The sequence below is a fragment of the Aphelocoma coerulescens genome, chromosome 2 (assembly GCF_041296385.1).
Source record: "Aphelocoma coerulescens isolate FSJ_1873_10779 chromosome 2, UR_Acoe_1.0, whole genome shotgun sequence".
Taxonomy (NCBI): Eukaryota; Metazoa; Chordata; class Aves; order Passeriformes; family Corvidae; genus Aphelocoma; species Aphelocoma coerulescens.
The window spans coordinates 27,319,693-27,344,261 of record NC_091015.1 but is presented as its reverse complement, the minus strand read 5'-3'; the positions used below and the strand labels follow the sequence as shown (position 1 = coordinate 27,344,261).

The window sequence follows — 24,569 nt, the reverse complement described above, 5'->3', positions numbered from 1 at the left end:
TGCGCCGGGGAAGCGGAAGCAGCCCCCGAGCGGGGCGTTTCCGCTGGGCGGCGCCGCGCGCGCGCTTCCGGGCCCTGTCCGCTCTCCTCCCTCCCATTGGCGCGGGACGGTCGCGTGCCCCGCCCCCCCCGCGCGCCCCGGGCGCCGCAGCGCCCCCCGCCGGGCCGGGAGCCGGGAGAGCTCCGGGCGGGAGGGAGCGGGGAAGGCTCGGGACGCGGCCGGCAGTAGGCTCTAGGGTGGCCCTGCTGGAGCAGCGAGGTTGCACCAGAGCACCTACTGCGGTCCCTGCCGGCCTGAAAACTTTCTGCGGTTCTGTGTCCACAAAGAGCATCTAATAGCAGCCCTCTGCCATGGACACCTCCCAGTGTACCACGTTGCCCAGAGCCCCGTCCAGCCTGGCCTTGAACACTTCCAGGGATGAGACATCACAGCTTCTTTGGGCAGCCTGTTCCAGCTCCTCAGCACCCTCACACTATATAATTTCTCCCTTATATCCAGTCTAACCCCACTCCCTCTTGCTGGGGACCTGCTCAAACAGCCAAAGTACGGGATTTTGGGACTGCAAACCATCTCTGAGCAAATTCTTCCAGTATTTGATGACACAGTAATGAAGTTTTCTTACATATAAATTACCTGGGAAAAAAAAAAAAAAAAAAAAACAAAACCAAAACCTTATTTCCTCACTCCTAGGTGATTAGGATTTTACAACCTGTTTTTTTGCAAGCCATGGAGATGTGAAGTTTCACCTTTTTCCTTTTGTTTTCAATGTTCTTTAAAATTTTTTGAAATAAAAATTATAAACTGAAGTACTAATTAGACAATTTCGGATTCTCTCAAAATAGCTTCCTTCGTCATACAGAAACAGGCCTGGAAATATTTAAATATCACATTTTTAAAGTGATGCCTTTTCCTGGTCTTAAAATCAAGAGTCATACACGGTTAGAAGGGGAAAAGGGATTTTACCTTGGTGTTTATTTTAAGGATCCTTAGGTGCACACGTCCAGGTAATATACATCAAGATGCACCCCGCTGAGTCCCTCTATCTCTGTGTCTCTGTGTCTCTGTCTCTCTGTCTCTCCAACATTGGGTATAACATTATAGGTTTTACTAATTAGCATATCTATCAAAGATTCCCCAATGAGAGGCTCAAGTGAGCCCCCCTCCCCAAGGAACCTTCCCCTGGATGGTTCTATCTTGGTTTACAGAATGTGTTCTGGAGAGAACCTTGGGGTCTGGGGCACCCTGATCTCTAGCTACGAAGCTTCTAAAATGTTTAGTCTCTTAGCTTAACAAACAAGTCCAAGAATGAAGGCAAAAAGCACTAGGAATACAGAAGTTGTAAAAAGGTATAACAGGGGTATAAAAGAAAAGGCAAAAATCTTCATGGCATCAGAAGTTTTCTTCAGCACTGTTAGAATCAGGACATTAGTTCCTTACTTTAGGACATTAGTTCCTTACTGCTTCTCTTGCTTCTTTTCTCATAAAAGAAAGGAACTGCATATACTTTGGCTTCCTGATTGAATATTTTCCTACTTTCTCTTTTGAATTATGGCATGTAATTTTTGATGGCCTTTCCAATGTTTTTATAACTTAGCAAAACATTTTAAAGAAAATGTATGATAAACCGTTGTTCATCCATCTTTTCAATAATCTCAATGTATTCAGTGCCTTTAGTTTAAAAATGTGTTTGAACATGATTTGTGTCAATGTCTGTTGTCTTTTTTCTTGTCTCTAATGAAAAATTGCAAAAAAAACTAACAAAATATAAAAATTTGGGATCCAAGTGGCTCAAGAGGTATGCCCCAGGAGCGCAGGGATTCAGGAGCTTTGGCTTAAGACAGCTCTGAACCTCAGGTAGAGAAAAAAAACTTGCAGTCTGAGCTGGTCAAAAAGAAATCTATTTCTAAAAGCCCCTAGAAAGGGGTAGGTTTCTCCAGCACTGCCTTAGCAAGCTGGAGAGGAAGGGAGACTGAGAGATGGGCGTGTCTGCTTTTCTCCCTTTTATAGCTTTTGCTCCGCCCACAGTCCGCCCACAGCCCACCCCCCTGGTTCAAGGCGATTGGTGTTTTCCCCTTGACAGACCATCTCTGTCCACCAATGGCTCTTCCTGGTCAGAGGGGTGATATTAGTTGAGATAAGGGTCATGTGCTTATGGGGGCTGGGCTGTTTGTTGCAACTGGGGTTTTTAAAATCTGCCTTGAAACCAAGATACAAGTAAAACAAAAAAATACATCCAACACATCTTAAAACACTTGTAAAAGTATACAGTAAACACAGGAAGACCATAAAAACTTGATTAGTGTACCTGGACTGATGGATTGATTTAACATTCAATTTAAAAATATTAAGCTCAAATTAATTAAAGCACTTAATATGCAAAGACCAAGCACAAATAGGGATTTCATGTATGACATCTAAGCATAGGGGAGAATTTGTATTATCCAAAGAGCTACATTTTAATGTGTTAAATTTTCACAGGGTTCATTAATTTAAGCCACAAATGTCATGTAATAGTGCAACAACTAGTTGTCTTAGATTTCATTGTAATATTCCTTCCATTTTAAGAGCACTTTTCCTCATAGAACAGTTGTTTTTTTCCTTAGTAACAGTAATCTTTAAGAGCTCAGAAGTTGTTTTAATAAATAAAATAGGCCAAACTATGTGGAAAAATGAAAAGTAATTCAGATTAAGTAGTCTATCATATATCAAAGGCAAAATTGGAAGCCTGGATTTTCATGCTTATCTGTTTCATTTTCATCATTCCATTTCCTCTGCTGCTGTTGAAGTGGAACATAGTGGCTTTTTCACAGCTGTTTCAAATAATCACCTGGAGGTTCTTTTTATAACAAAGATGAAATTCAGTTTGTGTGCTCCTAACATATTTCCATGGGCAAATATGGGAGTTCAGTTTATAAATGTAGTTAATACTTGCAATAATCACATCATCTAACTTAGATTCTAAGAGTAAGTTTTTTAGGTACTAGAGAATCAGCAGCTTAACTGACATCAGCAGCTGAACTGTCAGACATCTTACTCATTTCTTGAGTCCTAATGATGGTCCAGATACACAACTAACAAATACACAAGCTACAGAAGAGGTACTTCCTGTGTCTTTGGCACAAGAAAGATTCAGAGAAATTTTAAAATGAAATATTATATTTTGAACCAGTAAATGCTGCTACTACAATGTCAGGTGCAAAGTAAGTTAATAGAAACACAAGAGCTATTTGGTGTTTCAGAATGCAAAAGAATGTTACTACCTGAGAGATCACTGTGTCTCAGATCACATGAACTGTTGGGACATAGATGTTTTCTATTTGATCATTCTACCACATGCAGAAATTGTATTTTCTATGTTGATCTCAAAATAAATACTTCAGCAGTATTTCATTAGTGAGGTTTTAAATTCCTCTAATGTTTCTGAACCTTTTAAACTCTTGGATCTTTGCTTCTGTTTTCCATGCTCTGATTTATCCTTTTCGTTTGCATGTAGCTGTCTCCACATTTGTGTCTTTGTCCAATAGCAGCATCTTTATTTGTAAATAATACACAATGTTTTTTTAGTTTTGAGGTTGTACCTAGATAATTATTAATCTCTCCATCACCATTGCATAACAACTGCTTTTTATATTTCCTTGTTCCTTGCAATTGATACGGTAAAATAAACTTACGCATTTAAACCCCCAAATCATTAAGGATCTAACTCAGCTTGACTTTCATCAAGTCTCATTTTAATCCTGCATTTTTTGGCCTCTCAAGCGTTGCACATATTTGTGATCAGTCCCTGTGATATTCCTTGTAAGATATGCTTTTTTTCTAATGTGAATTTATATGTGACAATTGGTTTTATGCAGTTATATTTTTAACTATTTTCAGCAATTTATCTTCATGGATGATGTATCTTTTTTTCTGTTGTTGTTCTGACTGCAAAATATTCCAAGTTTGCTCTATGTACAAGTCTCTGAATTTGTCAAGAATTTTTGATCATGTGAAGACTTTGTACAATGGAAGCTCCATTTTGAGCTTATTTTCTTCTTTAAGGATATGTTAAAATTCGTAAGAGATCAAGGTATACCAAGGTTAGTTAATATTTTTTGAGATATTAACTGGAAGCTCTTTTTTCCCTACAACTTTGTTATGCTTTTTCATATTTGATTCCTGGAAGGCTGGCTTTTCATTTAGTTTATGTTAATCTCTGAGATTTGTTGTATTTGTGTCATGTCTGGCAACGGGAACTAGCCAAAATAGCTAAATCCTTTCAGGAATACAGAAACACCTAAATACTGCTAGAGGTTTTTTTGTCTATTGTGCAATGTGATGTTAACACTGATTTTTAAAGACATGTTAAATATTAATTTAGTTATCTAAGTCTACTGCTGCTCCTCCCTTTACAGAAAAAGAAAAAAGTATATATTCTGTCGTTGCTATTTTTAACATTAGTACTTGTTTGGATTATAGTTACTTAAACTTGCAGAAGCTGTTGCTTAATGGAGCCTAGCAGATTGTTTCAGATGTAGTGTTGTACTCCTCCATGCCATAACGCATACCCCGTAGTATTGCTTTATCTGGTTTTTGGTAAGAGAAGAAAGTATTCATTACATAGGGCGTTTGAAGCTGGAGTTCATACCTCTCGGTCTATGTAAAATACATGTCTCTTTAAAAAGATTCTAAACTATACAGATTCAGCAGCATGATTGCTTAAATTTTGGGCACAGGTTGCAAGACTGTTTCCTCCAGGCTTTAGTATTTCTACTGAAAATTCTTTTGTTTGCACAGATCATACTTTTGTTCTTTGTGTATGTTGGGATTATCACTTAATTTTATACAATTTCACGTTAAAAACACAATGCAAGTTACTGTATTCAAATGCCATATGTTTTCAGGGTGAAAAAGGCTCAGAGGATCCAGTAGGTCCAGTTGGCCCACCAGGTCTTTCACCTTGGTCATTCATTAATTGAGGCATTCAAAATAAAAAGCCTTTTAAGTAAGGAAGGTGACTCTTCTTTTGATGGCAGAATGGCCTTTGTCAACTGCACAGGCTTGGATAAGACTGAAAAAACTCCCAGTTTCACTTACTTCATTAGTATTAGTGGTGGTTGCTGTACTTGTTATTCAGTGGGATGCGTAGAAATGTGAGCAGGGGAAATTGAAATAAATACAGCAAGAATTTCACAGGCAGCTACTTCATTCTATTAATTGGAAAACTGATCTGTGGAAGTTTGGAAATTAATGTCCTAGCTAATCTTTTTAGGGTATCCAGGCTCCTGAAAGAATAGCTGGACGAAAGGGATCACAAAGTTTGAGTGTTCAAAGTCCAAAGGTAACCTGTGAAAAAAATACTGATTTTAGAAGGATAGAGCAGGAGATATATGTGACAGAGGACCAGGCTTTCTATATATTAGAGTTCATATTCTTCTAGGAAAACTCATGAAATAAAAGGTAACTCTTCAGTTTTGCTCACTGTAGGCTGTTAGAGAACTCCTTTAGCTGTATCATGTTATGATAAGCAGAAACATAGAGGATTTACAAAGGGTTGTTTAAAGAGTTTGAAAATGAAATATGCTGTATTTTAACAATATTCCATGTTGCTGACCAAAACCCTTATTCAAATCGTCAATTTCTTGTAGCCACAAAATGGCTACACAATGGATCCTGTAATGGCTGTACATTTGGCCATCTTTGCTTTAAGCCATCAGTGAAGTAAAACATTTACACAAATAATTCTAAATTGGAGTTTTGGAAGTCTTTTGGTGTTGTGGGTTTTGTGTTTTTTGGTTTGGTTTGGTTTTATTGTTTTTTTTTTTTCTTTTTTGGGGGTGGGGGTATGTGTTTCTCTTTTTCTTAGGGACAACAAAGTGGGCCTGGTCCAAACAGGAACTATGGAATTTCAGGAACGGGACTGTCAGGAAGTAAAGTGAATCTGTTTTAAACAGTTACTGTTTTAATCCTTGCTCCATTTACTTACAAATGTAAGTAATAATTTACCTTTGTACTAATGCAAAACACTTCTCAGGCCAGTGCTACATAAGTGATGCAACAAGACTGTCATTTCACTTCTCTGACAACCTAGAACTGTACTTACTTCAGCAGTTCATACTGCCTTGCCAGTACCTTCACTTTTAGCTTTTATTAACTTTGCAGTACTCAGAAGATCCATGTGATGTACTTGATGCCTGAAGAGGCCACCCTAAAAACAGAGATTAGACAAGAGTAAGGGAATAAAGGTAGGTATTGATTTGAAGGGCCTTCAAAGGTACATCCTGGGGAGCCAGAGGCTACTGCTGAAATAGACCCCAAGTTGGACAACAGGTCACAAGTTCTTCACGCTTTTGTAAGTTTGGTTCATTTGCCCATCAGGGTTAATTCTCCAATTAAAGCTTCAGTTAATGATGCAATTTCCCCAAGCTTGCCCCCCGTTTTAGAGACTTTTGGTTTACGCATTTTGGGCCTAGGACAGTCTGAGTGTCCTTGGAGAGCAGCCCTGGAGAGGCTTTGTTATGTCTGCCTAGCGCAAGAGAGCAGAAGTTAACAGGCTACAAGAAACTTCAGAGTTACACACTAGGCAGTTCAGGATTTGAAAAATATGGAAGTTAAAACCTAAGGCATCATACTGGTGCTCTCAATCTGGGTATCTAAAAGAGAGGAATGTGTGAAATGAGTATTTAGAATCTCAGGATCAGGTAGGAACTAAGGAGTAATACCAGTTCTTCCAGGAGAAGAACTCTCTTCCAGGAGATATCCTCCCTCCTCAAAGTGTTGTATCTTAGTCTTTTGATAGCTTAGTCTTTAGCTTCCACCTTCTATTACAAGGGCACAAATCTTTTGCCCAGACAGTAGCCTCCTTTACTAGGTGTGTATAAATGATTAAATGCTGAATGAGTCACCTGGTATGAAGTACTGTCATTACTATCATTATGCATTATCATGTAGATACACCAGAGGGCAGGATTTAAATAGCATAAATATCTTCATTGCATAAATATTTAGCAACTAAATGATCCTTTTGATACACTTACTGCAATCTGGTTTTAAGAAGGCAGATAATCACAACTTTGCTAACACAGTGTGTGAGTAACAACGGCACTGAATTAAGACACATCTAGTACTAGGAACAGTGATTTTTAAAAGCTGTTTAAAATACTTATTTCAAATTTCACCTATTAGTGTCTCCTGGCCAGAGAAAAAAATCTAGTATTCTTTATAGTAGTTATTCACTTTCTTATTGAGTGAAGAGCGCACCAGGGGGAAAAATATAAATTTAAGGCGGTGAGTTTTGGTTGATATTGAAAGGGTTAAAATCATTGTACTTGTGTAGGCATTAGAGATACAGTAGCAAATGTTAGAGGTTAGCAGGCACTAACCACAAACTTAGGAAGCAGAATGTTCTACAGTAGAAAGATAATCGAAGAGACAAAAAGCAGCTGGAGCTTGCCAAGAAACTGCAGAGGCAGCAAAACCATAACTGCACATGTTCTGCAGCAAGGGGTGAAAAGTGCATTGTGAGGAAGATTGCTGGCCTTCACCAGAACAACCACAGAGGAAGACTTCGAGCCTTCCTTGGTGCGACCACCAGAGTGCACTGAGCCTGCGCTTCATGTATGCCAATGATAATAATGAGTTCTAAGAAATTACTTGCATAACCACCCCTTTTCTAAGAAATGTAATGCATATGCATGAAATGCAACCATATATTGTAACTTACCGTGTGCTTGGCATGTGTGCTAGGAGGAGCGATCCCCCAAGCACCCAGCACTGAATAAAGCAAACACCCGCTTCTCTGACTCTATCTCAGAAGTGTCTCTAGGCTCGGTTTGGAGTGATTCATTACCATCGAACAACCTGACCCACAGTGTAAGTCCTCTGACATTTTACATCCATGTGCTCTAGAATAGTCACGTTTTTTACTACTTGTATACATTCTCATTTAGCTGTGGCTTTTCAAGCAACAGAATCATAATTTACTTTGTCTGTCTTCATATAGAAGCTCTCCCTTATCTTTGTCAACTCTCTCTTTTCATTTCTTCTTTACCATTTTTGAGTTTCAGTAATGAGAATAGCAGGAAGTATTCAAGGAGGGAAGGTATGTACCAGGAACAAAAGTTATACACTATTTTTTCCAGTAGAAGAGATGACTTAGCATGTATGCAGGAACTAAAGGCTTTTTAACTTGAAATTTCACTAGCAACATAAAATGAGTTGTACAGATAAAACTTTGTGTTGCAGACTAGAGCTTTAGTATGGTCATGTAATGGGTGCATTTAGACAGATTCAGTAGTCCTGGAAGCTGAATGTGCTGAGCATCTGGTTAAGAGCATGTGCTTCTGGGCAGCCATTGGAACACTTCTGTACTAAAAAGTTTTGCAAGAAGTATCACTGTTAAAAACAACGCTGTAAATCTGGAGTCATTACTTCCATCAGATTTGATTTCTAAGTGAATACAAAGCCACGAAAATATATACTAACAAGACTAGTGAAAAAAAAAAAAAAAAGAGCTCTGAATTGTAAATCAACAATCCTGTTGTGGAACGGTCAAGATTCTTACTGGACTTCCAAAACACAGCAGGAAGTGAAGAAGAGCTTAGGCTTTTCCCAGAGACGAGTTACAGACCAACATGTAACAGATTTATGGATGTTCTAGCCAGAGAAATACAACTAAATTTGACCCCATTACTGTCCAAATATAGCATGTGCATCAGAACTACCATGGTACATGTATATTTGACTAGTCACATTGTTATGTCTAAAAATTCTAAGTGTTAACATTTTCTGATCTCTGCCAGATGAGAGTCATGTTTGCAGATCCCAAAAAAAAGTGAGAAATCTTTGAACACATCTGGAAATCCATTCATTCTGTTCTGTTTTGGCACATAGTGCAGATAAACCTTGCCAACTGCTGGAAAAAGCATTTTTTTTCCATAACTGTTGATACGATTGGCTGTTTGCAGTCTTGGTCTAAGCGTGCATAAGGGTGAGAATAAGTAGGTAAACAGTACGAGTGATCTTGTGACTAATTTGTTGCTAATGAAGTGTTTTATCATCACCAATGTCTCGAATACAACAGATGCTGGGTGCTGACAATATTTATCATTTATACAGATATTTAATGTAAATGTTAATGTATTAACAGATATTTAGTGTAAAATATTGTATTCCATTGAAACTCTTTGCTTTCCATGCATGTAATGAAGGCAATATTTACTTAATGAGGACAGTTAGCCTCAATAAAGATGACATGTATTTGACAGGAGACGATGTAGAGGTTTATAGGAAGGAGGCCCTTTAGAATAAGGGTGCAACTGCTGGGCCAGGAGATCCTTCCTCACTTGAACTGGGTGAAGAGGGTGAGCAGTGGTGGTGGGTAGGATTTTTTCTGTTAGCAGCATATTCCTTCTGTACACTTCATGTTAACAGAGAGTGAACAGACTGACAATTCTGTGTAGGAATGGTACTTCGTACAGTTGTAGGGCAAAGGTACAGCTCTCACGTGCAACCTGTCGTGGCTTAACCCCAGCCAGCAACTAAGCACTGCACAGCCTCTTGCTTATTCTCCACCCTCATCAGGATGGGAGGAACAGAACTGGAAGGGTAAAAATAAGAAAACACATGGGTTGAGAGAAGAACAGTTTAATTTTTTTTTCAACCAATTAACCAATTAATTTTTAAACTAATAACAGTAATAATATTGTAATGAAAAGGAAAATAGCAAAGAGAAATAAAACCCAAGAAAGACAAATGAAAACAATTGCTCACCACCAGCTGGCACATGCCCACCCTGTCCCTGAGTAGTGGCCCCCCAAACAAGCATTCTTCAGCTTTATATCCTGATCATGACAGCATATGGTCTGAGATATCCCTTGGGTCAGCTGGGGTCAGCTGTCCTGGCTGCGTCCCCTACCAACTCCTTGTGCATCTGCAGCCCACTCCCTGCTGGGGTGAGATGAGGAGCAGAAAAGGCCTTGACCCTGTGTAAGGACTACTCAGCAACAGCTGAAATATCTCTGAGTTATCAGCACTTTTTCCAGCATGAATCCAAAACAGCCCCATACCAGCTACTGTGGACAAAATCAACTCTACCCTAGCCAACCAGCAACACAAACAGATTAGTGTTATATCCGTCTTTACTAAGAGCTAAGGTCTCTTTGAGTTCCTTAGTATGAGTTGTCTCACCCTTTAATTTGGTTAAAGTTACATATGCTGTCATGCTCATGGCTCACAGCACACACGAATAAATAATGGTGTTTGCAAAGGTGGATTTCTAGCTGAATGTCTCTTTATAAAGGTATACACCCTTGGAGAAGCAGAAAGTGAGTGCTTAAGAAAGTGTTTGTAGTCTATCAATACATGAGACCTTGCACTCAGGCTACATGAAGAATGTTTCTACTGACCTTAATGAAGACAGATACTTTCTTTATGTTCATTGGTCAGTGGTGCCTTATTTTTTTCCTCCCTATTCTTTCCCTTTCACCAACATTTTAACGAAATCAGCAGGAAATGTCCTCTGCTCACTTAAAAGCTTAATGTACTTGGCTTACTTACAAGCTCCTAGTCAACATAGCCCAGCCAACCCTGAACTAGCATGGGATTTTCTGCTCCAGCTGGATTTTGCTAAGTCTGTAGGGCCTGGTGGGATTCATCCTAGGGTACTCAAAGGGATGATGTCATTGTGAGACCTCACTCAATGATTTTTTAGTGGTCTTTGGAATCTGGAGAGGTTTCAGCTGTCTGGAAGCTGGGAAATTTCAAGAAGAGCAAGACGGATGACCCTGGTAACTACAGGTGTGTCAGTCTCACATCAGTGCCTGGTAAAATTATGGATAGGATTGTTCTGGGTGGTAGTGAAAAACTCCTGAAGGACAATACAGTCATCATCGGTCACAGCTAGTATGGCTCAATGAGGGAAAAGTCCTGCTTGTCAAAGTTAATTTCCTTTTATGACAAAGTAACCCACCTAGTTGATCAAAGGAAGCCAGTTGATATAATCTTTTTGGATTTCAGTGAAGTTTTTTTATACTGTCTCTCACAACATCCTTCTGAACAAAATGTCCATCACACAGCTGGATAAACACATCACGTGATGGGTGAGCAAGTGGCTCAGGGGTCAGGCACAGGTTTACAGTGAACGGGGTGACATCAGACTGGCGACCTGTCACTAGTGGGGTTCCACAGGGCTCCATCCTTGGCCCTGTGCTCTTCAACATCTTCATAAATGACTGGGACACGGGTCTATAAGGTATACTAAGTAAATTTGCTTATTATACTAAATAGGGAGGTGCTGTTGACTCCATCAGAGAGGCCCTGCAGAGATACTTTGACAAATTAGAGGGCTGGGCAGTCACCAATTGTATAAACTTTAACATGGGTAAGTCCCAGATTCAGCACCTGGGACAGGACAGCCTTGTATGTATGGACAGACTGGTGAATGAGAGGCTGGAAAGGGTTCTAGAGGTCGTGGTTGACGGCAAGGTGAACATGAGTTGACAGTGTGTCCTGGCAGCCAGGAACAGGCACTGGAACAGGCTCCCCAGGAAAGTGGTCACACACTAAACCTGTAAGAGTTCAAGAAGCATTTGGACAACTCCTTCAGACACATGGTGTGATTTTTCATTTTGGCATATGCGGGGCTAGGAGTTGGACTAGATGATTCTTGTGGGTCCCTAACAGCTCAGGATGTTCTATGGTTCTGCCCTGTGACCAAGGTGCTGAGGGATGTCTTGCCTGGTAGACAGTGCCTGTCTAGGGGATGTCTGCTAACCTTCTGCTGGGCATTTGTACTTAACTCCCTCAGGGCATGTTATGATTCCTTGAGACTCACCATTGCATACTTTCTCTCACCCCATTTTTTTACTTAACACTGTGATAACACAACTTTACTCTGAAGCATGCCAGTAGATAGAGCAAATATAATTTCCGTGCAACATTCTGAAAGCTACCTAAATGACCCATCACCTTTCAGATATCCTATCTCTGTTTGATCCCTCAGAGGATTTAATAAGCAGAAAGAATTTCTGAGGAAACCAGCTCAAGAAGATTTTTTTTTTCTTTTTTTTTTAAGTTGTCTTTTATTATTGTAATTGCTAATGCAGTTACCACCTTTGAGTCCTGCAGACTGTCAAAACCATCAGGTCAGACTTCAGTTCTAGCCTGCAAGTGAGGTACTGCTCTCACATCTCTGATCTAGCCAGTGCTGCAACATTAACACAGACAAGGTGAAGATGTGACTGGCAGAGTGAAGAGTAAAGATGTAGGTTGCCTAAAAGTGTTTTTTGGTTTTTTTTTTTTTTAATGTAAAAGTACAGTTACTTAAAGTGGAAAAACACTTGTGGTCCCAGACTAACACTGTCCCTTCTAATAAAATGTCTTGGTCTCTTGCTCAGCCCTGGCCAAGTGCCCGATGATCTTCATTTAAACTTTGGCCAACTAAACAGCAGCAATAAAAGATAAAACATCTGCATGCAAGGTAGAGCCATTTACAAGTGGATAGGCTATTTATTTGTAGATTGCTTTATTTTGGTAAACAAAACATATTTTCCAGTATGACCTACAGGACATATTTTCTACGCTGAAAACTTCTTCAATCCACAATTGGCTTTCTTAATGCCTTCAAAGGTAAGAGACTTTGTTATTTCCTTTTTGTTTTTAGAGGACTGGACTTATGGTTTCTGTATATGTGACTGCTTGATGGACTTGAAAAGAGGATTTAGGAAGGATTTTTACATTTAACATATTGTCTTTGTTGTTATTGATATTTAAAATGAATTTTTATAAAATACAGGCTTTTTTTTGTAAATCAGTTTTAATATATTTCAGTGTACTCTAGAAATATGTTGAATGGCTGATTTAAATGTTCTAATTTTCATTTTATCAGTATATTCTCATTACAGTAGAATGTTGGGGAGGGTGAAAGTTTGGTAAGAAAGTTTCACACATATGTAGGCTTGGCAGAAATACCTCTGAATGTAGAAACTGAGGATGAGATAGAAATGGAAGCAAGTTTTGATATAGAGTAAAAGGTGTTTTGCTGAAACACTGATCACTGAATAACTGAGAAGGCAAAGGTTAGAGATGAGTTGGAAGGAGATTTTTATGATTAGGACAAAGGTATGGGACTACAAACAAAGACATGTTTTTCACCAAGTAAATAAGTCTCAAGAAGAGCATAAGTAAATAGAAAACATGTCTTTACCAAAAAGAGAGATATGGCAGGCAAACAAGAAATGTTGATGTAGGAAGAAGAAGAGAGGTCTGAGAATTTTCCATTGTAAGCTTAAATTGTAACTTACTTACTCTTGTGATTGGATAATAATGCCTATAATATGGTGATGGTAGTAGTTATGATAGGCTAAAGGCAAATGTAAAGGTATTGTGAATGGTGCTTATTGGTTGTTATGTGTTAAGATACTCTGCAAAGAAAAGTATAAAATGCTTTGTAACTTGAACAGAAAGCAGCTTCAGGTATGCCTACAGCTGGAGCTGGCAGCTGTAGGGCTGGCTCTGGATACCCACTCCCTGAAATGCTGTAACTTCACCTATGCAATAAACAGCTTTCAAGAGAGCCGCCTGAAGTCCAGACATCCTTTGTGAAACTTTCTCCTATAGTAGAATACTGTCTTTATGAAAAATATTGCACATATTCTGTAATAGCCATGTAATGTTAATAATATATTAGCATATTGAACTTCATTACTTAGCCACTATTTCTTAGAGGAATAAGTTGTTCATACAGATGCTCCAGACCTAGGTAATATATCTGTATCCCAAAATACCCAGATCTTTGTCTATTCCTAATAAATAGAGTAACAATTCATTTTACCTTTTTTTGTTAGATATTCAAATGACTTTTTGTTAAGAATGAAAAGGCAATCCTGGGTTATACCCATATTTCTTCTGTAATGAAACAGGTTCTACTATGCGTGTGAGCTAGAGTTGAGGTAGTGCTGGTTACTGTGCTTAAATTAGCTACACAGTGACTTATAGAATTGTTTTCTGTATATTTTCTCCAGCACATGTTTCCCACAAAGATGTATTTAAAGTATCTGTATTTATTTATTTGCTTCTATTAATGAAGTATTCACGGGTGGCTTTTTACTTTTAACAGGAAGGAAAAGTTGTCTAACTGGGATGAAAGTCACTATGAGGAAAAAATGTCTTTTCCTTTGCTTTATACTTCTGGCTATGATAACAAACCAGGTAGTACATGGGCAAAACAGAAAGAAAGGAAAGAATATTTACTCTCCCATGCCAAACAATGAAGGTAAAATCATTTTCTTAAAGATTCTGATTGACCGTCTTGCAGGTATCCATGCATTTTAGCATAATTATTTAGTAATTGATAACTTTCATGTGAATATGTAAAATGATTCTTTTGATTATCAGGGCTGGAAAATACTTTGTGACTACTTGGGCATGGATTCCAGTTTAATCAATGATTTTCATGGACATGCATATCTCTTAACAGAAATTATAAGAAACCTGATTTTTTGTTTTAATTGCATGTGGAAAATTTTGTATACAATATCAACTAAAATACTAAAACAGTCCCATGAAGACGCTAACTTGACAGTTTGCATTAGAATTTCTGGGATTTTACAGTGAAATTTATCCTTAGAATTTTTATTGAGAAGACAGAGGAATCTTTGGGAAAATAATTTTTGCAGAGAATTATCTGAAATCTGTTGTGCAGGTGTTCCCATCATTCATAGATTTAACTTTCTTGTTCCATTACAGGTGATATGTGTCTCATTGATATACTCTTTATCTTGGACAGTTCAGAAAGTGCCAAAAATCGGTTGTTTGATTTACAGAAGAATTTTGTTGAAAACATAACTGACAGAATTTTCGAGATGAAGTCAGTTAAGTCCCACATGTATAATGTTAAACTAGCAGGTATGCAGTTCAGCAGCACAGTCAGCATTGATCATCCCTTTACAGCCTGGAAAAATGTCCAGAATTTTAAGCAGAAAATCAATTCTCTGGGCCTTATTGGCCATGGCACTTACTCCTATTATGCAGTTTCAAATGCCACTCAGCTGTTTAAAACTGAAAGTCGTAAGAGAAGTGTAAAAGTGGCTTTTTTGATGACTGATGGTGTGGATCATCCAAACAGCCCTAATGTACAGGGTATAGCCACAACAGCCAGAAATCTTGGAATACATTTTATTACCATTGGCCTTTCTAAGAAAACAGTCCAAGAAGGAAAATTGCGCATGGTATCTGGTGATTCGTCCTCTAAACATGTGCTATCCCTGGATGATGCGAACCTGGTAGCTGATATAGCATTGGAACTGGTAAGTTATGCTGATGTTATTCTTGTCACGTGTCTACCCATGGCAGATTTCATTTGACTTTGGTTAGGTAAGCCCTGAAGACAGTGCAGAGGGTTTTGTGGTGCCTTGTCTGCTACAGCAGGAGTCAGGTCAGCCGGAGCTTCCTTCTCCCAGCCCCCCTCCAAGGAATTGTGTGCTTGGACAATAACAGCTCAGCTGTGCTGATCACATTTCCCAGCACACAGAGTGTGTCTCTGAGCATATGAAAACACTTTAGAAGGTAGCTTGATCTCATGCATAGTCACTGAGTCCTTCCCCTACATATTCTGTTTGTAGGGCTTTCCAAAGGAAGGCCTTAGATTAGGAAGTCTGTTCATGGTCCCTGTTGTTAGCACTGGGCCTTGATGCTGTCTGTTTAGCTATCCCATTACTTCTCATGTGTTTTCTGATCATTGGGTCACAGGGAATAACCCTCTCTTTCTACCCAGAACCCTTTTCTCTATGAGTAGTCGCACAGACTGGTTCTTACCCCTTTGAGGAAGGAATGAGGGATGAAGGTATCTCTACCATTCACTTTGGAAATTCTGTAAACTAGAGAGGAAAAATTAGTACTCTGTTAAATTAAATCATATCTATATGAAAGTAATATTTTTGTTTTATTTTATTTTCAGGAAGCCTTGCTACAGAAGCAGGTAGGGTTTTTGAGCTTTGTGTTTGATTACTGTTATTGACACTAGACTTCCCAAAGTCTGCTTCTTCTATAATGCAACAATACTTGAGGATTAATCAGCCTTCCATCTCTGGGTAAATTTTCTGACCGTGGTTGCTTTTATTTTAACTTTCCTCCATTTCTTCTATCCCTTTTCCTGAGAAATCTATGATGTTAGCTCATTAGTGAGTAGTATCAACAGTAAGACATAAAGAACTCTTCCTACAGCAGTGGAATATGTCTAATGCAAGATACACAAGTTAATTTGTGGTCTCGTTAGAAAACAATAACAATGTCAAAATGGTTCAAAATTTATATAAGGTTTCACAGTGCTGTGTACTGTGTATATGCTATCTTAAACATTTGTAATTATTGAAGTAACTACAGTCACTACAGTGAGAGATTTGTTTTTGTTATAAATAAATCAAGTAACAGATTTTTGTTGCTCTATATGGAAGTTTAATGTTGATTATATGAGAAATAAATGTATTAGAACATCTTTTATTTCCTATTATTCCACTTTTATGTTCTTTAGTCTCTGGCTAGGCAAACCCAAAACTTTCACTTTAAAATTTTGAAATAATGTATTTGAAAAACATACTGCTTTATCTTTCTATTAACCTTGTAGTGTGTGCAGAAGATCTGCGAGTGTGAAAAGGGAGTAAAAGGAGACAAAGGTGATTCTGTAAGTATGCATTTATTTGAATAGGCTCAAGAATTTGAATTTTAATCAAGATCAATACTGCACAGTGCTTCTGTTGGTTACTATGTAAACTATGTAAAAAGACATTAGCTGTGCGCATACTGCAAAAAGATTGATTTATTGTAGCATATGAAGTTGGTAGTGAAAGGCCACTGTTAAAAGAGCTCAGAAAAAAATCTATCCATAATCAGATACTATCTTGAAAATGTATTTCTATTATTGGGTAATTGAACACTGTGGATAAATAAGTACATGATTTTGGAGCCCAAATGAAAAAGTTATTCTTGAATCTTGCAGTGGGGAAGGAAAGGTCCAGTAGACAGAGGTTTTCATCCAGCAGCAACTTCTATTTTTGTGAGGAGTAAAGGTTCAAAAGTTTGAAGGTAGTGGGCTGTATGAGGAAAGATCTAAAACTCTGCCTCCAACACTCTCTTTTCTCTTGTGACACTTCAGGACATGTTTCTTGGCTCTGGTAAGGAACAGAAAAGTGTGAGTTCAGATGGTGGGTGATCTCTCTGATAATTTTTCTGACTTTAATATCTCCCCCAGAGACAAGCAAGGTGCATTCAGAGGTTTTTATCTTTCTCCCTAGACTCTAACCAGTCAACCATACAGTTAGGTTATGACACCAGGGCCTATCATTCAATCCTTCTGGATAATGTGCATCTGGATAACGTGCATCTGAACTTCTGTTTGCAATTTAAAATTTTAGATCCAAGATTTTTTAAGTTATTTTATCCAAAATTATTAGATGTAACTTATTATACAGATGTGTGTACACCAAACTTTCTAGTCCTCACCGTGATGATCCTCCAAAGAGTAATAATGGTACAGTAATTTTTTCCTTAGGGCTGCTGAGTATTGACCCTAAACTGTTCTGTACTGTTTTTTTTCTAAGCAGAGAAGATGAGATAGTGGTGGTTAATTGAGAAATGGGAAGGAAGAACTGTGTTTGCTTTCTTTAATGCCTTCCTGATTAGATTTTTCAGATGCTCTGTAGAAAATCTATTTATCATTGAATATTGTTTAAAAAAATTTTGTGGATACCTGATAATACCAGAGTGTGTTTAGCTAAATGAATGTTGTGTCACATGTGCCATACTTGAATCAGTAGGGGTTTCTACCAAAGCTTATTCCAGAATGATTTTGCACTAAGATATGGTCTTAGACAAGCAAGTGAATTTTATCCTCACAATGGTAATAGCATTTTCTTGCTTTGTTTCAGGGCAGTTCTGGTGGCAAAGGGGAGAAAGGTGACCCAGGACCAAAAGGAAACAAGGTAATGTGAATTTAAAAGAACTAAAGCAAATTTCTATCCAGTTGTTCAAACCATAGGTATGAATATAGCAAAGGAAAAGTATGTTAAAATAAGTTCTAAATATTGAGGTTTGCTAGTTTATAGTGAGCTGCTTTAGAAGTGTGAGAGAAAAATTTAAAACTAAACTGCTATCAAGTTAACACTGCCTATCATTCCAGTTCTCCTCTGGCAGCAGAGGTGTCTGAATATAGCTGAAGGCTCTTTAAGTTCCACAGAGCTTTCTAACAGTACACAGATCCATTGAGCAGAGTGCCTCACTCTGTTGACTAAGATTTCAGTCATCCAGTGACAATAGTTGAGTTTTCTATGTTAATGTTCAGGAAATGTGTGTCCTTAATTGTGGAAGGAGGAAGTGTGATTAGTAAATAGTAAAAAAAAGTTCTGCTCTTTTAACAGTGTTCTTGGTTTTAGTGCAATAGGGATAAATGAAAGCGCAATACATATTTCAGTTGTATTCCTTTGCTTCCAATAGGGTGATGCTCAAAAAGGTGATCATGGAGAAAAAGGTGAAGAGGTATGTGACTACTACAGTGCTAATTCATCCTTTGTCTTTTCACATTTTCTGAACTAAAAATGTTAGTTTCATTTTTTATATGTCTACTTTATTCAATTATTTAAAGCACCTACACTAAGGCCTGGTTTACAGAAGCATATATACTAAGAGAAACAGTCTAGCCATGTGCTTAACTATACAGATGAGATGCTACTGGAAGAAGGAACTTTCAAAGCTGCGTGATTTTGAATTGACTTGCATTAGATTTATCCCAAAGGCAGAACTGAAAATGTCATTACTAGAAACACTAGATAGTCCTTCAGTGGCTTCTAAAAACTGTAATTCTCAGAATTCTTGTTGATTCACTGGAGAAGGATTAACACTACTCCCTGTAGAAGAATAACTCAGTTTAAAAGTCCCATTTAAATGAGAGCATGTATCTACTAGGAGGCTGGCAAACTGAGTGGCATATTTACAGCTAATATATGAGTAAAAAATAGACATCTAGATTTGAAGATAATTATATGTTTAGCAATTTCAGAGAGATATTTTATTGTTGTGAATTGTTAAACTTCTGAAACATAATTCTTTACTGGGGAAGTGGGGCTTTTTCTACTTAAATTAGCAGTATGTTAAGCCTTTGCTTTCTCTTCTATGATTTTTTCCTTTTTTTCAATTTTTAAATAGGGAGCTCCTGGCTACAAGGGAGAAAAGGTAAGTTTTCTGTAGCATAGAAGTAGTCTGAAAATAAATTGCCACTTGCTGACCGTGTACATGAAAGAATGGAAAAAAGAGCTCGTCTTGTCTTTTTGTCATGAAAGCTCCTAATGCAGTCCCTAGAAGTAAATTCATAATTTATGTAAATGCTTACAGACTGGATTGCTGGAAAAAAAAATTAAATAAACCAACCACAGAATGTAATCTAAGTATACAAAGAAGAGTGGCAACATCCAGAAATGCAGTTCCTGGAAGGAAAAAAAATTGGGGGTTGAATAAGAGGTTAAGTGAAAAGAAAGTGAAAATGTTTACTACAAACACAATGTGACAATCATTAGCTTTCAAAAAACTTTCCACAAGGAAGTTTAGTTTTAAGCTATTTATAACTTGCAAGGGCTAATGCTTGATCAAGAAAATTTTCAACATAGTCTCTCCAAGAAGATAAAAAAGTATGCATTTCCGTAACTTGCAGGATTCTAGAGATGAAATTACAAAGTGGACCATCATAGTCAGAAATGAAACAGAGATAATCCCATTTTGACTTTTCTTGTTTTGGACACTTATCTCTCTACATTGTTAATAAAAGCAATGCCTCTATGAATCTTTGTATTCTTCAGTAAAATGCTTCAGTCAATTTTGTGGTAACATTTCATGAAAATGGGAACAGTGGACTCATAGGTCTACTTTTCATGTGTCTATCGATATGTTAAATCATCAGTGAAACACTGAATTCTTTCTTCATTTCATATGTAGTCTCACAATTGTTATTCAGAAAAATCTCAGACATCACAGTAATGAAATCAGAGCATGGAAAGGATCTCTGGAGGCGGTGCAGCGAGGTGGAAAAATGCAGCAAAACATTAGATATTAAATATATTATTCTCTGATGTAAGTTGGATGTTTTGCAGGCATTTTCAGAAATAATCTATCTTGAGCAGAGCAGATCATATCTTCTACAGACCATGTACAATGACACCACTTCCAGGTCCTCAGAGCCTACTAAACTTCTTGTGCTACTGCTTGCAGAGTCTTTAATGCATGAAGTATAATCAAATCATCTTGTTTAGCTGTGAACTCTTTGATTTCTTATGAAGGGTGAAAGGGGAGAATGTGGACCCCCAGGAACAAAAGGAGAAATAGTAAGTATAATTTTCATTTCAACTGTTTTATCTTGATGAAGATACTCGAAAACAATGTAGCATATTCATAAAAACAGCTTGAAAAGATTATTTTAAATTTGGAACACCTCATAATTCCCTGGTGGTAGAGATACATTCATAGTAGAAGTGTGATGTTGCAAATGATCGATGACTTAGGTGAGGAGAGACATTGCAGGCAACCGATATGATTGATATAAGCAAGCTCCGTTTATTAGCAATACAAAGGCACTTATATGGAGTATTGAATACAAGCTTATCAGTTCTTTAATTAGTTGAAATTTACAAAAGCGCATTCTGACCTCTACATAATTGGGTTAGATAAAAGACTACATTTGGCAGGCTTCTTATTATTTATGTTTTGTCTTGAGAGATCAAAGATCTTCCTCCCTTCCTAGGGATAGTCCATCTTATCAGAACAGCTGCACCTTCTCAAAAACGCCCTTCTGGTTCCCAGGCTGGCCTCTCACACAGGGATTTGTCTCATGTAGAATTTTTCTCACACAGGCCTTTTTACTTGTACAGTTGGATTATTGATCCAATTAATTCTATCAATGAGCCATGTCCCTGCTCCTCTAGCCGTTCTCCAACAGTATGATTTCTAGAAACTGAACCCACAGTTCACCACATTGTGTTTTTTTCCATTTTGCATAAGAAATGCAGATCCTTGCCTAAAACAAAAGCTGCCCTGACCAATGCCAAGCCTTGCTTACACTGGACTGAGCATTTTACAGAGACCACCCAATTTATTTCCGTAAAAGTTTGACTTCAATTTGAGTGTATAAAGTTATATTGCAATAAAAGCAGGTTCTTACCCGACATGACCAACTGTCAGGTCTACGAGCCCACCTGTGCGTTCACACTTCTATCCTGTCCTCCTTTCTTTTTAACCTGGAGTGCAGTAATGTTGCAAGTGAATACAGATTTTTATCTGGTTTATTTGCATTCTGAAAGATGGAAGAATAATTTACTGCAAAGTGAGATAATCATGTATCTTGATTCATACGAGCAGGTTTGTATGAGTAATGCAAACCACTGATTTATAGTTAGAATTGTTAAGAACTACCAACTAGATTGCACTTATCATTCTATTAAAGCACATTTCTTCAGTTCTGCCATCCATATTATACTTACCTTTATCAAAGACCACCTTGAAAAGTTTTTGTTTTCCTGGAAGCTGCTATTTGATGGTTAATTTCAGGTAGGAGTTAATAAATATTCATTCCAGAAACACTTATAGCAAAGAAAAAAGGGCATTATACTATAATGAAAACCTAAAGGCTGAGAATATCTTTTGGGATGCTGTGGTTCAAAATGGCAGCAAGTGAATCAGAAAAGTCTGAAATATCAATGAAAAAGGAGAGAGCTGCATCTCTCAGAGGAATAAAGAAAGATCATACCTTCTTTATCCAGGCAATAAGTGAGAAATAGCATGATGTTATCTGAAATGTCTAAGCTAAAAGGAAGCTGTTCAGAAGCTGGCAAAGAACATAATCAAAGCAGCCAAGGAATCTGGATATAGAAAACATATGCCAGGGCTGCCAGAAATCTGCTTGCCTCATTTCTGTTGAGGACAGTGATGAAAAACTTTGTCTTCTGCAGGGGATCAGTCAGTTCCAGAATTCCCACCTTCACATTCACAAATCCCGAAGATAGAACAAAGTTATGACTTTATTTTTAAAGAAAGCATTCTAGGCTAGACAAAATCAGACACAGAACACATATAGCCAAATGTATGAGAAGCAAATTCAATATTCTGAGATCGATCTTTAACTGGAGTGATGGATATTGAAGCATAATTGGGAGTCTGCTTTGAAAATGTTGCATTTTTCCACTCATCTCACTGATCAGACTGAATCCAGTAGTTTTGGTGCTGTATATCAGAGCTTTTTCAAATGCTGTTCAGGCTTGAAATTCAGACAGTTTCTGTTTGGCTTTGAAATCAGAACTGACTCAAGTGATATGTTTGTGTGATACCAAAAGTAGCCATCATTGCATCAGCCACTGTTTGTAGCCTTCATTCCTTATGTAGTTGGGCTGGAAATGTGCTGCAACTGAGTGGGATTATCTCTCTCTCTGGTGGCTGATGCTTGGCCTGGGAGGAAATGCCAGGGAGTATAGAATCTTTTAAAATTTCTGACTCTCAATCTCTAGGGAGGGCAGTCGATGGAGTTTCTGCATAGGTATCATTGCTAAATTTGTCAAGGCTATTAGGAGTTCAAAATGTGACACATAACTTGAAAAATGCAGCAGTCTGCCAGTGCCTCTGCCTGTAGAGATGTTACTAATTAAAAGAGAAGTAAGAGAAATAAAAAACCAGTAAATTTGCTCAAAACTATTTTTGCTTTAGAAATAAATTATAACTGAGTATTTACTCAAGTAGTGAAATTCTGTAGAATATGCATTATGGTGACTAAACAAAAAACAATGAGGCAGAATGATTTTTGAATGATCTGCAGTAGTGGTGACTGGTAAGAACTCATTAAATGGAGAAATCACAGCTAATGGAATTAAATGGCATGGCATTTTAAATTTTTGAATGCATTTTTAATGGATTTTGTCAACTATTAGTGTGATTCTGCCAGGCTACTGAACAGCAGTTGGAGTTTGTGAGACAAAGTTACCTGAAGTGTTGGAAGCCGCCGGGACGGGGAGCCTGGATCCCCGGCGGGGGGAGCGAGAAAACAGAAGTCCAACCAATATGGTTGATAAATGAACTCCGTTTTATTAGCAGTCTAAAGGCACTTATATAGTATACCAGCTTGTTAGCTCCTAAGTGGCTTATAGCTTATTAAGACACATTTCTATTTCTACATACTTGGACTACATTGGCAGTTTTCCACAGTCTTGTTATGATCAAAAGAATTTTGTGCTCACCCCCCTTGGTTCACTCCCGGATATCACACCTGCAAGTTCTTTACTCCCTGAATTTTCTCAGGCTGAAACTGTTTACTTTCACACAGGGACTTTCCCACGGAAAATGTCTCTCACACACACAAGCCCAAAAACCTCCAGCCCAATTGCTTGCACAGTTCTTTTATTGATCCCAATAATTCTATTCCCCAACACTGAAGTTATTCTGGTATATACACTGCAGCATTTTTATTAAGAATTCTGTATCTAATATGTTTCTAGGAACTAAATTCAAAAACTTGCAGCAAATAAAAACTTTTTTTATCAAAAAGCTAAGATATTAAGTAGCCACTCACTATGCTTGTTGTAGATGAAAAGTATTTTAACCAAATAATGAGGGTGGAGTGTAACAGGCAATTACTGAATACAGTATGAGAGCAGCAGTGCTCTGGTGAGAGAATAAAGTCCCTAGAAAATGCTTGAACAGAGATTTGAGCCATTACATATACATTTCAAGTTCTTGACACTTGAAAGTAGATTGCAATTTCCTTTTAATCTGATAATTGAATCCAATTTTTCCTCAGGGTCTGCAAGGCTCTGTGGGCCCTACGGGACCTCGGGGACCTCAGGTAAGGGAACTAAAAGCTACCAAATAAAAAGGAAAGACATTATGTTCTGTAAGTTTCTTCTACATACAACCTGTCAATTCTGTGAAGAGCAGCCATGGTATATGTGGCACCAGGACAGCAGAGTCTGCCAAATAATTATCTTGTCCTGCAATTCACATGGAGTAATAAGATACCCTTTCTGTCAGCACTGGTTTTTGAATATTAACAATATTCACAAGGTATGATGCAGAAAACTCTTGTCCTTTAGAGCTTAGAATTGTGCTGCACCCCATTCAGGGGAAGTAAACCCCCAAATTTATATGTGTCTTCAAAGACAGCTCATTCTTTGCTTTGACTTTTTTGTAGGGTATCAGGGGAGATCCAGGTCAGCAAGGCCCAAGAGGCATTCAAGGCAATAAGGTAAGATGTAGTTGTGTATGTGTAGTTGAATATGTTATTTGCATAGGGAGAGAGGATGCAGAAACTCTGTAGAATCTTTATATTCTAGTGTCCTTTTTTATCATTAGTTTTTTTATTATTGGTGTTATTTGCATTGCAATAATGTCCCCACCTGCATGGTGCACCCTCATGTGATGAAGGCTTGGTGTTGTTGGCGCATACAGCCACTTCTCCATCTGGGTCTCCAAGAACATTTTGTAGGGCCACAATAGGATGCGACCGAGGGCCTCCCTAGAGCCACAGCACTTATGTCAGAATTTCAATCACCTGAATATGGGTCTTGACTTTT

At 38.0% G+C, this 24,569-nt stretch overlaps 1 protein-coding gene across 3 annotated transcripts in view; it reads left to right on the top strand.

Annotated features, from left to right (window-relative positions):
* The first annotated feature begins 7,737 nt into the window (after window positions 1-7,737).
* Window positions 7,738-24,569, top strand: part of LOC138106376 (collagen alpha-1(XXVIII) chain-like) — a 69,774-nt gene continuing 52,942 nt past the window's right edge. For 2 of the 3 annotated variants that reach the window (XM_069006894.1, XM_069006892.1), the window contains exons 1-12: window positions 7,738-7,851; window positions 12,533-12,606; window positions 14,096-14,251; window positions 14,725-15,284; window positions 15,935-15,955; window positions 16,601-16,657; window positions 17,901-17,954; window positions 18,466-18,507; window positions 19,174-19,200; window positions 20,298-20,342; window positions 23,798-23,842; window positions 24,188-24,241. In XM_069006894.1, the coding sequence (XP_068862995.1) occupies window positions 14,119-14,251; window positions 14,725-15,284; window positions 15,935-15,955; window positions 16,601-16,657; window positions 17,901-17,954; window positions 18,466-18,507; window positions 19,174-19,200; window positions 20,298-20,342; window positions 23,798-23,842; window positions 24,188-24,241 (1,038 nt within the window). In that variant the 5' untranslated portion in view covers window positions 7,738-7,851; window positions 12,533-12,606; window positions 14,096-14,118. Of the gene's footprint in view, window positions 7,852-10,690; window positions 10,777-12,532; window positions 12,607-14,095; window positions 14,252-14,724; window positions 15,285-15,934; window positions 15,956-16,600; window positions 16,658-17,900; window positions 17,955-18,465; window positions 18,508-19,173; window positions 19,201-20,297; window positions 20,343-23,797; window positions 23,843-24,187; window positions 24,242-24,569 lie in introns of all 3 variants that reach the window. The other variant, XM_069006893.1, reaches the window with a different exon arrangement.